At 44.5% G+C, this 15877-nt stretch overlaps 1 protein-coding gene across 1 annotated transcript in view; it reads right to left on the bottom strand.

Annotated features, from left to right (window-relative positions):
* LOC137558088 (uncharacterized) overlaps window positions 1-15877 on the bottom strand; it is a 171854-nt gene that overhangs the window by 38637 nt on the left and 117340 nt on the right. Inside the window, exons 9-10 of the mRNA XM_068271719.1 lie at window positions 10615-10761; window positions 5347-5460 (exon numbers count right to left, since the gene is read on the bottom strand). Of these exons, the coding sequence (XP_068127820.1) occupies window positions 5347-5460; window positions 10615-10761 (261 nt within the window). The remainder of the gene's footprint in view (window positions 1-5346; window positions 5461-10614; window positions 10762-15877) is intronic.

Here is a 15877-nt window from a genome sequence, read left to right as displayed (position 1 = left end):
ATACCCCTGGCAAATTTTGACTTAAAGTTACTTCTTAAATTATACAAATGCTATGTTCATTTAATGACCTGTTGACATATCGTTTTTGCTGTACCGACCCATTTAAAAATGTCAAAAAAAAATATTTAAAAAAAATATATATACATGAGATACGTTTTTAAAGCTCCACTTAAAAGCAGGAAGCGGATCCTATGTTAAAAATAGGATCCAGTTCCAGTTGTTACAAAACATGGATCCATGTACGATCCGTGTGCTACGGAACACGAGATGGAATGTAGAGTTCCAGACTGGATGGGCAAATGTGTCCAATGAAAGCTTATGAGAACGGACACAGTCCATTCTCACTAGGCTAGCCACTGCATCCACGTTGCCCGTTTCACCCACATCCCATCACTGAGTGATGTCATACTCACATGTCCCGCCGCCATCGTGGCCACTTGGGTCCCGTCAAAACAGCCCAGTGGGAGATCTCTATTGGGCTGACAAAGACCAATGGGAATCCTCAGCAACAAGGAGAATTCTCATTGGTTCATGTTGGACCAATGAAAATTCTCCCTGTTTATAGGAAAAATTGGCCTGCTGCAGCCTATGGAGAACCCCATGCATCTGCCAACTTACAGGCCAATGATGGGACCAAGCGGTGGCGGTAAAGGTGAGCGGTGATGCGTACAGACCAACGTGATCGACCCTGCAGACATGCAGCAAGGGGCGGACACAAAGCAGACAGGAGAAATTGTTGCACGTGGATGCACTTGCCATTTCCATTCTGCATCTGCGCAAGTGTAAACCGACCCTAATGAACTTGCCTTAGATCTCTGAATGTTTTTGCTCTGTCATGCAGATTCCACTGACTGTACAAACTGCTGTACAAACTTCTCAGAAGCAAGAATAAAAACCAGATCGCCCAGATCTGTACAAATTCACAGCATATATGCTGTCAATAAACTGCATGCATGTTTTCCCTGTGAATTTCTGCGTGTACATAGTAAGTAATAAAGCAATATATAAACTCTACTGAAATGTTGAATATTTGGGTGTGCTACAATGAATTACTATAGTTGTAAAATAAATAATCAAATAAAAAAATGTAGTTTATACGAGAAAAAAAACTGCTGGTGAATGGAGAAGTAGTAGTAAGTTATTGGACCTGTTTCCCATGCACGCTCTGCCCCTCACCATGCTTCCGATATATGCTTTGCATAGGGAGTTGCAAAGCAACTGATATCAAAAGTGTGTGTTTGTGTGTGTTTTTTTATGTGTGTGTGTGTCTGTGTGTTTGGTGTGTGTTTGTGTTTGGCATCACTGGCGTAACAATAGGGCATGCAACCCCCTGCCGTTGCGGGGGGGGGGGATGGCGGGGCCCCCATAGGGCCCGCTCAGGGACTTTTGGGGAGCAGGAGGGGTCCCAGAATAAGAGGAGAGTGTGGCAGATCGGTGGGGAAGGAGGAAATTCCGCCCCCCCTCCCTCACCTCGGGCTCTCCTCTCAGCGCTCCCCCTCCTGCAATCATTGGTAGCGTTCGTGGCAGCAGCGGCGGCAGGCTGAAGCTGAACACATTACCTCCTTCTCGCTGGAGGTCTTCCGTTCTCTAAGAGCAACTTCCTGCACAGGAAGTTGCTCTTAGAGAACGGAAGACCTCCAGCGAGAAGGAGGTAATGTGTTCAGCTTCAGCCTGCCACTGCCGCCGCTGCCACGAACACCATCAATGATTGCAGGAGGGGGAGCGCTGAGAGGAGAGCCCGAGGTGTGTGTGTGTGTGTGTGTGTTTGGTGTGTGTGTGTGTGTTTGGTGTGTGTGTGTGTGTGTGTGTGTAGGCGCGCATGCACGAGTGTGTGTGTGTGCATAGCTCCCAACTGTCCCTCTTTTGGAGTGACAATCCCTCTTTGGGAATCCAGTCCCTCTGTCCCTATTTCTCCCTCATGTGCCCTCTTTCAAGACTCATGTAAAGATTTGTATAAATATATGTATTGTTTACTGAAAAATATGTTTAATTGACTCTAAAATGTATTTCCATCCCTTAAATTGATATATTTCTTATGTCCACATGCTAATATGAAGGAAAATTGACCAGGATAAAAAGGACCAGTGTGTTTTGAATTATAAAAGAACAAATTTTCTTATGAAATCTTTATGGTATCTGTGACTAGGGACAGTGGTGTAGGTCAGCAACTATGAGCCCCAGTGCAAGTTTTAGATGGGCCCCTTCAAGCACTTTTACAGAACAATTGATATTGAGCACCAAAAGCTACAAAGGACAGCCACAGACAGTGTCAGATAAATGTAATCAGGGGAGAAGAAAAGTTTGTTATTGATTACCACTATTTGAAGAACATATAGAGGTATTAGCATAACACCAATGAAAAGCTCATACAGTGGCTGAAGGAGGGCCCCTCTGGTCCACGGCCCCAGTGCAGTTGCAACGTCTGCACCAGTTGCTATGCTACTGACGAAGAGTGTGCAAAGGGTGTGATTAGGGGTCTGGTATGGGCGTGGCATTTTAGCCTTTTGGACGTTACTGTTACGTCCGAAAGGCTGCTGCTGCACGCTCCTGCACGTGATCGTGTGCATGCCCCCGCACCTGCGTGCTCCTGTGCCGCCTCCCGTTAGCCCAGAGATCAGTGAATGGGAACATAGTTCTTGTTCATTGATCTAAGTCCCCAGTAGAAATACCTACAGCTTTTTATGAGAAGCCGCGGTCTTTCTGAACAAAAAAAAAAATCACATCCTCTTTATACTTCCTGCAAGCGAAAGTGCTTGCTTACAGGATGGAATAAATAAAAATGACTGTGGCCATCTTGTGGCCAAATGGTAAAACTACATGTACATACATTTTTTTTCACACAAAACACAATAAATTACATTTAACATTAAATGGGGTGTGATTAGGGGTCTGGTATGGGCATGGCATTTTAGCCTTTTGGATGGTACTGTTACGTCCAAAAGGCTGCTGCTGCACGCTCCTGCACGTGATCGCGTGCACGCCCTGCGTGCTCCCGTGCCGAGGGTGTGATTAGGGGTCTGGTATGGGCGTGGCATTTTTGCCTTTTGGACATTACTGCTACGTCCAAAAGGCTGCTGCTGCATGCTCCTACATGTGATCATGTGATCGCGTGCACGCCCGCATGCTCCCGTGCCGCCTCCCGTTAGCCCAGAGATCAGTGAATGGGAATATAGTTCTTATTCATTGATCTACGTCCCCGGTAGAAATACCAACAGCTTTTTATGAGAAGCCACGGTCTTTCTGAACAAAAAAAAACAAAACACATCCTCTTTATATTTCCTGTAAGCGAAAGTGCTTGCTTACAGGATGGAATTAAAAAAAATGACTGTGGCCATCTTGTGGCCAAATAGTAAAACTACATGTACATAGATTTTTTTTTCACACAAAACACAATAAATTACATTTAACATTAACTGTTTACCTCCCACACCCAAAAAATACCCAAATAAAATTTTTAATAAAAAAAAAAATAAAAAAATTACAATTTCAAGATAAAAATAGTTACCTAAGGGTCTGAACTTTTTTAATATGCATGTCAAGAGGGTATATTACTGATATTTTTTAAATTATACGCTTGTAAATAGTGATGGACGCACAACTGAAAAAATGCACCTTTATTTCCAAATAAAATATTGGCACCATACATTGTGATAGGGGCATAATTTAAATGGTGTAATAACCAGGACAAATGGGTAAATAACATGTGTGGGTTTTAATTATGGTATCATGTATTATTTTAAAGCTATAATGGTCAAAAACTGAGAAAAAATGATTTTTTTCTATCTTTTTTCTTAATATTACTGTTAAAATGCATTTAGAAAAAAATAATTCTTTACAAAATGTACCACCCAAAGAAAGCCCGATTGGTGGCTGAAAAAATAAGATATACTGTAGATCGATTCATAGTGATAATTTGTGATAAAGTTATTGGCGAATGAATAGAAGGTGAAAATTGCTTGGATGCATAAGGTAAAAAACGACTGAAGGCTGAAGTGGTTAAGTGTCCCTCTTTCTTATCTCAAAAAGTTGGGAGGTATGTGTGTGTGTGTGTGTGTGTGTGTGTGTGTGGTGTGTGTGTGTGTGTGTGTGGTGTGTGTGTGTGTGTGTGGTGTGTGTGTGAGTGTGTGTGTGTGTGTGTGTGTGTGTGTGTGTGTGTGTGTGTGTGTGTGTGTGGGGGGGGGGGGTATATGTGTGGTGTGTGTGCGTCTGTGTGGTGTGTGTGTGTGTGTGTGTGGTATATGTGTGGTGTGTGTGCGTCTGTGTGGTGTGTGTGTGTGTGTGTGTGTGTGTGTGTGTGTGTGTGTGTGTGTGTGTGGTGTGTGTGTGTGTGTGTGTGTGTGTGTGGGGGGTATATGTGTGGTGTGTGTGCGTCTGTGTGGTGTGTGTGTGTGTGTGTGTGTGTGTGTGTGTGTGTGGTATATGTGTGGTGTGTGTGCGTCTGTGTGGTGTGTGTGTGTGTGTGTGTGTGTGTGGTGTGTGTGTGTGTGTGGTGTGTGTGTGAGTGTGTGTGTGTGTGTGTGTGTGTGTGTGTGTGTGTGTGGTATATGTGTGGTGTGTGTGCGTCTGTGTGGTGTGTGTGTGTGTGTGTGTGTGTGTGTGTGTGTGTGTGTGTGTGGTATATGTGTGGTGTGTGTGCGTCTGTGTGGTGTGTGTGTGTGTGTGTGTGTGTGTGGTGTGTGTGCGTCTGTGTGGTGTGTGTGTGTGTGTGTGTGTGTGTGTGTGTGTGTGTGTGTGTGTGTGTGTGGTATATGTGTGGTGTGTGTGCGTCTGTGTGGTGTGTGTGTGTCTGTGTGGTGTGTGTGTGTGTGTGTGTGTGTGTGTGTGTGTGTGGTATATGTGTGGTGTGTGTGCGTCTGTGTGGTGTGTGTGTGTGTGTGTGTGTGTGGTGTGTGGTGTGTGTGTGTGTGTGTGTGTGTGTGGTATATGTGTGGTGTGTGTGCGTCTGTGTGGTGTGTGTGTGTGTGTGTGTGTGTGTGTGTGGTATATGTGTGGTGTGTGTGCGTCTGTGTGGTGTGTGTGCGTCTGTGTGGTGTGTGTGCGTCTGTGTGGTGTGTGTGTGTGTGTGTGTGTGTGGTGTGTGTGCGTCTGTGTGGTGTGTGTGTGTCTGTGTGGTGTGTGTGTGCAAGTGTGTGTGTGTGTGCAAGTGTGTGGTGTGTGTATGGTGGTGTTTGGTATATGTGTGGTGTGTGTGTGTGTGTGTGTGTGTGTGGTGTGTGTGTGTGTGTGTGTGTGTGTGTGTGTGTATGTATGTGTGTGTGTGTGTGTGTGTGTGTGTGTGTGTGTGTGTGTGTGTCTGTGTGGTGTGTGTGTGCGCACGCGCATACAGGCATTAATTTGTGTTCTTACTGGTTTCAATATTTCTTCAAACTCCTGAAGTTCCTGTGACTTTTTTCTGGGCTCTTTTTTAGCAATGTTCTCGATTTTCTCGCAGTCACTCTCTCCAAACTGATAAATGTGATTCTAAAAGTTGAAGGAACAAAAGAAACCAAATGTTGTGAACAAACTCCTAGACTTGATAACAAGGTGCAAAGAGCACGTTTTTTTCTTTGACATGACACCTGTCTTTATGCAATGGCCTATCAATGTTGCATGGCTTTGTTTTAAGGAGAAATTCCTAATATGAAACTTTGGACTTGATGCATTACAACTTGTAATATTTATTTATTTTAAGAATATTTATATAGCACCGACATATTACGCAGCACCTTAAAGAGTATATTGTATTGTCACTAACTGTCCCTCAGAGGGGCTCACAATCTAATCCCTCCCATAGTCACAAGATTATGTATTTATCCTGTATTGCATGTATCATAGTCTAGGGTCATTTTTTTAGGGGAAAGCCAATTAACTTATCTGTATGTTTTTGGGATGTGGGAAGAAACCGGAGTGCCCAGAGACACGGGAAGAACATACAAACTCCTTGGGACCCAGCGCTGCAAGGCGAGAGTGCTACCCACTACGCCACCATGCTACCTAAATATTGCCATGCTCAGATAGCGCACAGTAATTTTATCGTCAGTACTGGAGCCAGCAGAGTACCGCAGGAGGCAAAATCAGTGCAACCCTCTTACATTAGTAATGTTGGCATTGCTATGGTAAAAGTGCAGGTAACATAAAGAAATGAATTTTACAGTATGTTCCTGTTTTTATTTTACTGCATTGTGTTTGAGAAAATGAATGGTTCCTTTATTGGCTTGGATCCTGATAATGGACATTAGCTTATGAAAAAATCATTGAAACCTTGCCATGGAAAATAACATGATCACATCAGTCTCACAGTCTAAAGCCCTTCTGAGTTAAAACAGATTATCCCAGGGCTGAGTTAGTGCTGGCTAGATAGCTGACCCCTTTTAGTTATCAACAGGGCAGTTTCTAGGCTAAATTTCACCTAGGGCTACGTAGGTGCCTCCAGTATAGGGTAGCCAGTATAGTTGACCCCAGGATTATTTATTTTATTTATTTATTGTATTTATAAAGCGCCGACATATTACGCAGCGCTGGACATTAGTTTAGGTTACAGACAATATTTAGGGGTGACATACAGTAATATGACAATACAGGAATACATGAAAAACCAGATCACGCAGCACAGTATGAGTACAAGGTAATGCTTAGTCAGTCACTGAATGGAGCATGGAGATTAGGCAATTTGAGTTCACTCAAATGCACAGCATGGGTGCACAGTAATGGAGGTGCATGATCAGGTAGGACACAAAAGGAGGAAGACCCTGTCCAAAGGCTTACATTCTAGAGGGAGAGGTAGGGACATGAAAGGTAGGGGACCAGAGTTCAGCTGTGGGTTTAGAGCACTTGTGAGGGGAGTAGGCCAGAGTGAAAAGGTGAGTTTTGAGGGCCTTCTTGAAGATGTTGAAGGAGGGGGCTGCCCTAATGGGTGGAGGTAGGGAGTTCCATAATGTTGGAGCAGCTCTTGAGAAGTCCTGGAGGCGTGCATGGGATTGGGTGATGCGGGGGGCGGTCAGGCGAAGTTCATTGGAGGAGCGGAGTGAGCGGCTAGGTGTGTACCTCTGAGTAAGATCGGAAATGTAAGTTGGACAGGTTTTGTGGACAGATTTGTAGGTCAGACACAGTATCTTGAATCTGATTCTGGACTGGATAGGAAGCCAGTGAGGGATTCACAGTGGGGAGCTGCTGTGGTGGAGCGATGGGAGGAGTGGATAATTCTGGCAGCCGCATTCATGATGGACTGCAGCGGGGCTATTCGGATCAAAGAGAGACCAGACAGAAGGGCATTGCAGTAGTCAGGGCGGGAAATTATGAGGGCATGGATGAGGAGTTTGGTGGTGGCAGAAGTCAGGAAAGGGCGGTATAGGTAAGCAGTCAGTATAGTTGCCCCCAGTATAGGTTAGATAGGTAGGTACCCCCAGTATAGGTTAGATAGGTAGGTGCCCACAGTATATTAGATAGGTAGGTGTCCACTGTATACGTTAAAAAGGTAGGTGCCCACAGTATAGGTTAGATAGGTAGATGCCCGCTGTATATTAGATAGGTAGTTGTCCACTGTATAGGTTAGATAGGTAGGTGCCTGCAGTATAGTTTAGATAGGTAGGTGCCCACAGTATATTAGATAGGTAGGTGTCCACTGTATACGTTAAAAAGGTAGGTGCCCACAGTATAGGTTAGATAGGTAGATGCCCGCTGTATATTAGATAGGTAGTTGTCCACTGTATAGGTTAGATAGGTAGGTGTCCGCAGTATAGGTTAGATAGGTAGGTGCCCACTGTATATGTTACATAGGTAGGTGTCTGCTGTATATTAGATAGGTAGGTGTTCGCTGTATAGGTTAAATAGGTAGCTGCCCCGCAGCGGTGGGGGGAGCGGACATAGTAGTTATAACTCACCTTCCTTCCGCCGATCCCATGCAGCTTCTATCTCCTTCCTTTCCTGGTATCTGCCGCATTGGTAACAGCGCCCCCTGTGATAACATGCGATCAAGTCAGCACATGAGGCACTGTTACCAATGCGACGGACCCTAGGAGAGGAAGGAGATTGAGGCTGTGGGGGATCGGCAGCGGAAGGTGAGTTATAACTACTATGCCTGCTCCCTCCCGCCACTGGGCCCCCCCTCCTACCACTCAATCCTGCTCCCTGGGAGACTGCATGCTCCGCAGGCCCATAGAAACGGGGCTGGTTCTCAATGTTCTATAGGCAGTGGTATACTACAGCAGAGTCCTCAGTATCCAGCACCGTTGGGGATTGCCTGATGCTGGATACATGTGCTTCCTGGTTGCTTGAGCAACTGGCTGAAAAAGCACAAAAACCTCCCCCATAAATACTCACTGAGCCTCCAGTGACATCTTGTTGACTTACTGCAGCTCCTAGTGGCTTTCCGACATCTCAGTCGGCATGTCACTTCACTTGACCCAATACGTGCTCCGCGCCAGAAAGCTGCTAGGAGTAGAGATGGCCCGAACTTAATTGCACGAACATCAGTGGTTCACGTTCGCGATCGAACGCAAACTTTTCTGAGAGTTCGACCCGCCCCCTATACTACATCATTGGGCTAAACTTTGACCCTCTACATCACAGTCAGCAGACACATGGAAGCCAATCAGGCTGCACTCCCTCCCAGGAACCCCCCCCCCGTCCCTTTGTAAAAGGCAGCAGCGTCAGCCATGTTCTCACTCTGTGTGGTGCATACTGCATAGTTAGTGAGAGAAGGGAGAGAGGTTGCTGCAGAGATTAGGGAAAGCTTAGTTAGGCTGTTGTTAGGCTTGTTAGCTTGCTCCTTGCTGATACTTATTGCTACAAAGCACCCCAAAACAGCTCTTTTGAGAGCTAATGTTCTTGTGATGTGTTTTTTTTTATTTGTGTGGCCCATTGACACTTGCATATACAGCCCTGTTAGTCACAGCTGGCCCTTGCTAATTGCTATACTGTGCCAGGCCCAGCACATTCAGTGCCTACCTTTTCACTGCACCTGTGTGTGACAGCTGCACATTTGTAATACCAGTCCATGCATACCTGTTCATGTTCACTGCACCTGCGTGACAGCACACCGTTTTATATACCAGTCACTGCATACCTGTTTGGTGTACCTGTGTGTGTGACAGCTGCACATTTGTAATACCAGTCCATGCATACCTGTTCACGGTACCTGTGTGTGACAGCTGCACATTTGTAATACCAGTCCGTGCATACCTGTTTACGGTACCTGTGTGTGACAGCTGCACATTTGTAATACCAGTCCGTGCATACCTCAGCTTCCACACGGAACCGTGACATATCTTCCTCCTCCTGCTCTGATTCTGGCACCCCACTTAACACTCAGTCGGCCGCAACCACCAAAGTGCCATCATCCCAGGGCTTAGCGGTGTGGACATTTTTTTGTGTGTCTGCCTCAGATAAGAGCAATGCCATCTGTACACTCTGCCACCAAAAATTGAGCCGTGGAAAGACCAAGACCCGCGTAGGGACAACTTCCTTACGAAGGCATATGATGACAAAAGCACAAACTGCAATGGGATGACCACCTGAGGAAAAGCAGCACACAAAAGCAAAACCACACACCGCAGTGGAAGATACCAGGCCGCAACTATTTCTCAAAAAAGGCGATACCCAAACTGTACCGTGATGTTGAAAGGCAAGTAGTGTCATCTCTGGCACACAGCGTTGGGTCAAGGGCCCATCTGACCATGTGGTCTGCAAAGCACGGTCAGGCCTGCCCGAAGACTAAGTCAGTCCCCACACACAGCATCTCTGCCTGCACGCTGTGTGACTGCCTGCTCCAAGACTAAGTTGGTCCCCAGTCTCCACACAGCATCTCTGCCTGCAGGCCACTTGACTGCCTTCTCCGCCACCACCAACAGGGTCCAGGACTCCAGGTGGATTCCTGAATTTTTAAGGCCGCTGCTAGCAGCGACCACTAACAAAATAATAATATTGTACATGCGTCAATTCCCCTTCGTGATCGTTACCTTGCCGCGGTGAAGGGGCTTGCGTATAACAATGAAGCAATGACCGCCGGCTATATGAGTGTCTCGGGGGGGGGGGGGGGGGTTGTTTACTAAGCACTGTGGAAGAGAGTTTCTGTAGTGGGAAGAGTTTCTAGACAAGTGTTTTATGGGTGAAAGAACAAGATAACTAAAGATGAAGACAGTAGTCTTAGTAGTAGTAGTAGTAGTAGAGAAGAGGTTGCATGTTTGATAGTATCTGGAGATAAGTGTAGCTATGTAACAAGGAGCTAGACTGTAAAGTGCTTTGTAGGTAACAGGATCTTGAATTGTATCTCCTTTGGTGTGATAGGATGTCAATACAGGGGTTAAGAGAGGGTCTTAAAGTGTAACTGTTGGGCATAAAATCAAAAATCAATTATTTTTATCTAGTAAATAAGTAATAAGGATGCTAACCAGGCAATCCAAAAGTTAAAAATCACTCTTAGTTTTCTTATCCATAAAACAACATTTCCCAGTCTCCGTGGCTCTTATTTGGCACATTTGCCGCACAAAGTAAGTTGCAGGGCATGCTGGGTTGTCTTTTTTTTTCTACTTTACTTTCCCCTGATAGAAGCAACGCAAGCATCATTTATTTTAGGAAGTTAGTCTATTTTCTAGTCTGTGGCCCAGATTTGTGACCAAACAAGTATGTAAGTCAAACCTTTTCTGGATATGAAAGAAACATCAGCTTATAATCATTGGAGTTGTTTTTCCATTTTTTTATGAAATCGCTGTTTGTTAAACAATCTTTAACTTCTTGACCAGCTATTCGAAATCCAAACTCTGACAGGAGAAGAACTGAGTCAACCTATGAGGCAAACCAAAATAACAATTATTAAAGTTCATTTGTTTCCTGTAAAGCATTCTGGAAATAGTGTCATCAATATTTAAGTAAATACTTAAAGGGGAACTGAAGTAAGAGGTATACTGAGGCTGCCATATTTATTTCCTTTTAATCAATACCAGTTGCCTGGCAGCCCTGCTGGTCTATTTCTCTGCAGTAGTATCTGAATAACACCGGAAACAAGCATGCAGCAAGTCTTGTCAGATCTGACTTTAAAGTCTGAAACACCTGATCTGCTTCATGCTTGTTCAGGGGCTATGGCTAATAGTATTAGAGGCAGAGGATCAGCAGGGCTGCCAGGCAACTGGTATTGCTTAAAAGGAAATAAACATGGCAGCCTCCATATACCTCTCTCTTCAGTTCCCCTTTAAAGGGGTTCTTTCGCAAATGAGGAAAAAAATAAAAAGTGGTTTATGCATAAACTATTAAACATCCTTCTAAAATAGCGTAAAAAGTTTTTTAAAAAATGAATGGTTTCATCAATACAACATGTAATGTAAACAGTGACGGATGTCGGACTGGGACTGGGAGGCTAATCCATTTGTTAGGGGTGTTTTTTTTTTTTTTTTACTTTCATTTCACAACCATAACTCCTGCCTACCTAGTTTTCAGTGGTATAATCCACTGCCAGCAGGAATCGCCGTTATAACTGGAACAGCTGAGCTCCTCAATATGTGTTTACATTGTTGCTAGGCAACCAGATGCCACTTTACTGTGCACCAAACACGTATACTTCTCATAATAATAAAGTATACGGATTTGTTATGTTCTGTACTGTTTGTATTGCTCATTGCTGCATTCGCATTGAGCAATTTCTGTCTGGCATGTGTGGATGCTTTGTGAATGAATGTCTGTTTCCTCAAAGTCTGCTATCAGTTTGACAGACATTCATCTGATCTGTTGCAGATCTGTTCCTGTTCCTGTCCTGTTTTTGTATAGCTCATTGCTGCATTCGCATTGAGCAATTTCTGTCTGGCATCTGTGAATGCTCTGTGAATGAATGTCTGTTTCCTCAAAGTCTACTGTCAGTTTGACAGACATTCATCTGATCTGTGGTAGATCAGTTCCTGTTCTTGTTCTGTTATTATATTGCTCATCGCTGCATTCGCTTTGTGCAATTTCTGTCTGTCATCTGTGGATGGTTCAGGGGATTAGTCTTGCTGTGCCCCACAGCTCCACCTGCTGGCTGGATTTGTTCCTCCACAGGTGTATTCCATTACTGGGCTCCTCTGTCTGAACGCTTGTGGAGATCTCCTCAGAGTCAGCGTACATGCTGTGCGCTGACCGTGGAGATCGTTCCTGCAATCGTTACATTCTTGTACTGGAAACAATTAGACTTATGTTTCTGATCCTAATGTTTTCTTTCTTGGCTGTACCACACATACAAATCATCATAATTTTTTTTTCGCTTCAGTGTCTATTTAAATAAAAAATCTTCACACTACTCGAGACATCTGGGCCCGTATGTAATTAACTTCTTCTCCTGAGTTTTCTCCGAAGTGATATTTTCAAACTTGTCAATAAAATTCATTTGAAATCACAAGCAAAAAATTCATTTGAAATCACTAGCGAGCAAGAAAATACTTCAAATAGTTTTGATAGTACTTTTTTCATTTACTTTTCAGTACTTTTTCAATTGCAAAGTGCTGCAAAGTTATGCTACGTACACACTGGCGACTATGGTCGTTTGAAACAGCTAATTAACGATTGTTCCGCCAACAATCGGGGAAAAAACTTTACCCAACGATCATTAACACGAATGACAAAAGAATGACATCGGGAAGATGGAAATATCCAACCTGACGGATTGTATCTACCGACAATCGTTACAAAACTATAGTGTGTACAGACATCGGCCGAGAACGATTATTACAAGGACCAATGCGCCTGCGTTGAATTCTGCCCAGCTTCAGTACTTCCTTTGTAGCGCGGCCGTAAAGATTGTTACATTGCTCATTTCAATTAAACTTTGTTTTCAAGTTAACAATCATATCAGGAAAGCCAGCAACATCCCCAGGACTGAACTCCTGAAATATAAGCAAAACCAGAAAGAGGAACGTGTCCCTTTGGTTGTCACCTACAACCCACACCTGGAAATCTTAAGGAGGATTGCTAAGGAACTTCATCCCATTTTACACAAGGATCACAGACTGAGAACGATATTCCCTAAACCTCCACTCTTGTCATATCGGCAACCACACAATCTAAAACAGATGATTGTCAGGAGCTCTTTGAATAGGCCTCAACAAAACGGAACATCACCCTGCCGACAAAAAATATGTGGGACCTGCAGACACATTTACTCCACTGACAGGGTAACGATACCAGGTTCACAACAGGAGTACAGAATACAAGGTAAATTTTCTTGTGGGTCCACCAATCTGGTATATCTGATCATGTGTGCTAAATGCCCCAATGTTATGTACGTGGGAGAAACTGGACAAACTCTGCGCAAACGTATGAATGGACACAGGCACACTATTAATGATACCAAATCTGGACTCCCAGTTGCTACACACTTTCGGTCCAACGGACACAGCATGGATGATCTTCGTGTCACTGCCCTGAAGGGCGGCTTCAAAACGTCAAATGACCGATTAATAGCAGAAACAAAATTTATAAATTGTTTCAAAGCTGTGCAGAAGGGTCTGAATAAGGACAACAACTTTCTATATTGGTATGAGATTGATGATATATGAACTGTCTCAGCCACCCTAGCTGAACTTGTGAACTAAGAATTTACGATACCTCTGGGTCAATCCTAATACCAGGTCTGTGAGCAATAAAGTAAACAAGGATCCTTATCTTACCCCATTTAGATGGTCTGTTTGTATTAAGGCATCTTAATGATGTATTTATGCTTGAAAAAAATATCTGTTTTTCCTTTTGATGTTGCATGTATATAAGCTGTCTGTACCACCAGCTTGCAAACTAACAGGATATAAACCTGACGAAGGCTGCAAGGCCGAAAGCTTGTTTATTCTTATTCATTTGTAGTTAGCCAATAAATGGTATCATCCTGATTTAAAACTTCTTGCAATCATATATTTGTATCTATTGTAACTCCATGTCATAGTTTTTTTTTAAATGTTATATAAATATGTACGCAACATTTTCTTCTGATCGTTCTTTTCTGTGAGAACGATCGTTAAAATGTGTATGATGATCGCTGCATCCCATCGTTGCATACCAATCTTTCCAATATCGTTCGTCTGGTAACTATCGTTCCTTGCAAATGATAGTTATCGCATGTGTGTACGTAGCATTAGTGTTGGGCGAACAGTGTTCGCCACTGTTCGGGTTCTGCAGAACATCACCCTGTTCGGGTGATGTTCGAGTTCGGCCGAACACCTGACGGTGCTCGGCCAAACCGTTCGGCCATATGGCCGAACTAAGAGCGCATGGCCGAACGTTCCCCGAACGTTCGGCTAGCGCTGTGATTGGCCGAACGGGTCACGTGGTTCGGACCCGAACGCGCTCTGATTGGCCGAACGGTCACGTGGTTCGGGTAAATAAATACCCGAACCACGTCATATCTCCGCCATTTGTCTGTGGGTTTAGCTTTGGGTAGGCAGGCAGGGTAGTTCGCGCTCCAGCCACGCTAGCCAGGGTCCCCCCTGTCATTGTGTCACTGCTGGGAACAGTAGTACACCGCTTGCTCAGCCACACTATATAGCATTCTGTTTACTGCCACTCTGTGTACCTCGCTCAGCCACACTATATAGCATTCTGTTTACTGCCACTCTGTGTCTGCTGGGAATAGTAGTACACCGCTTGCTCAGCCACACTATATAGCATTCTGTTTACTGCCACTCTGTGTACCTCGCTCAGCCACACTATATAGCATTCTGTTTACTGCCACTCTGTGTCTGCTGGGAATAGTGGTACACCGCTCGCTCAGCCACACTATATAGCATTCTGTTCACTGTTCTGTGTCTGCTTGGAATAGTGGTACACCGCTCGCTCAGCCACACTATATAGCATTCTGTTTACTGTTCTGTGTCTGCTGGGAATAGTGGTACACCGCTCGCTCAGCCACACTATATAGCATTCTGTTTACTGTTCTGTGTCTGCTGGGAATAGTGGTACACCGCTCGCTCAGCCACACTATATAGCATTCTGTGCACTGTTCTGTGTCTGCTGGGAATAGTGGTACACCGCTCGCTCAGCCACACTATATAGCATTCTGTTCACTGTTCTGTGTCTGCTGGGAATAGTGGTACACCGCTCGCTCAGCCACACTATATAGCATTCTGTTTACTGTTCTGTGTCTGCTGGGAATAGTGGTACACCGCTCGCTCATCCACACTATATAGCATTCTGTTCACTGTTCTGTGTCTGCTGGGAATAGTGGTACACCGCCCGCTCAGCCACACTATATAGCATTCTGTTCACTGTTCTGTGTCTGCTGGGAATAGTGGTACACCGCTCGCTCAGCCACACTATATAGCATTCTGTTCACTGTTCTGTGTCTGCTGGGAACAGTAGTACACCGCTCGCTCAGCCAGAGTATATAGCATTGTGTTTACTGCCACTCTGTGTACACCGCTCAGCCAGACTATATACCATTGTTTACTGACACTCTGTGTACACCGCTCAGCCAGACTATATACCATTGTTTACTGACACTCTGTGTACACCGCTCAGCCAGACTATATACCATTGTTTACTGCCACTCTGATTCTGCTGGGAACAGTAGTACACCGCTCGCTCAGCCAGACTATATAGCATTGTGTTTACTGCCACTCTGTGTACACCGCTCAGCCAGACTATATACCATTGTTTACTGACACTCTGTGTACACCGCTCAGCCAGACTATATACCATTGTTTACTGAAACTCTGTGTACACCGCTCAGCCAGACTATATACCATTGTTTACTGCCACTCTGATTCTGCTGGGAACAGTAGTACACCGCTCGCTCAGCCAGACTATATACCATTGTTTACTGACACTATATAGCAGACTATATAGCATTGTGTGTACACCGCTCAGCCAGACTATATACCATTGTTTACTGACACTCTGTGTACACCGCTCAGCCAGACTATATACCATTGTTTACTGCCACTCTGATTCT

The sequence above is a fragment of the Hyperolius riggenbachi genome, chromosome 1 (genome assembly GCF_040937935.1).
Source record: "Hyperolius riggenbachi isolate aHypRig1 chromosome 1, aHypRig1.pri, whole genome shotgun sequence".
In the NCBI taxonomy this organism is placed as follows: Eukaryota; Metazoa; Chordata; class Amphibia; order Anura; family Hyperoliidae; genus Hyperolius; species Hyperolius riggenbachi.
This window is presented reverse-complemented; position numbering and strand designations above follow the sequence as displayed.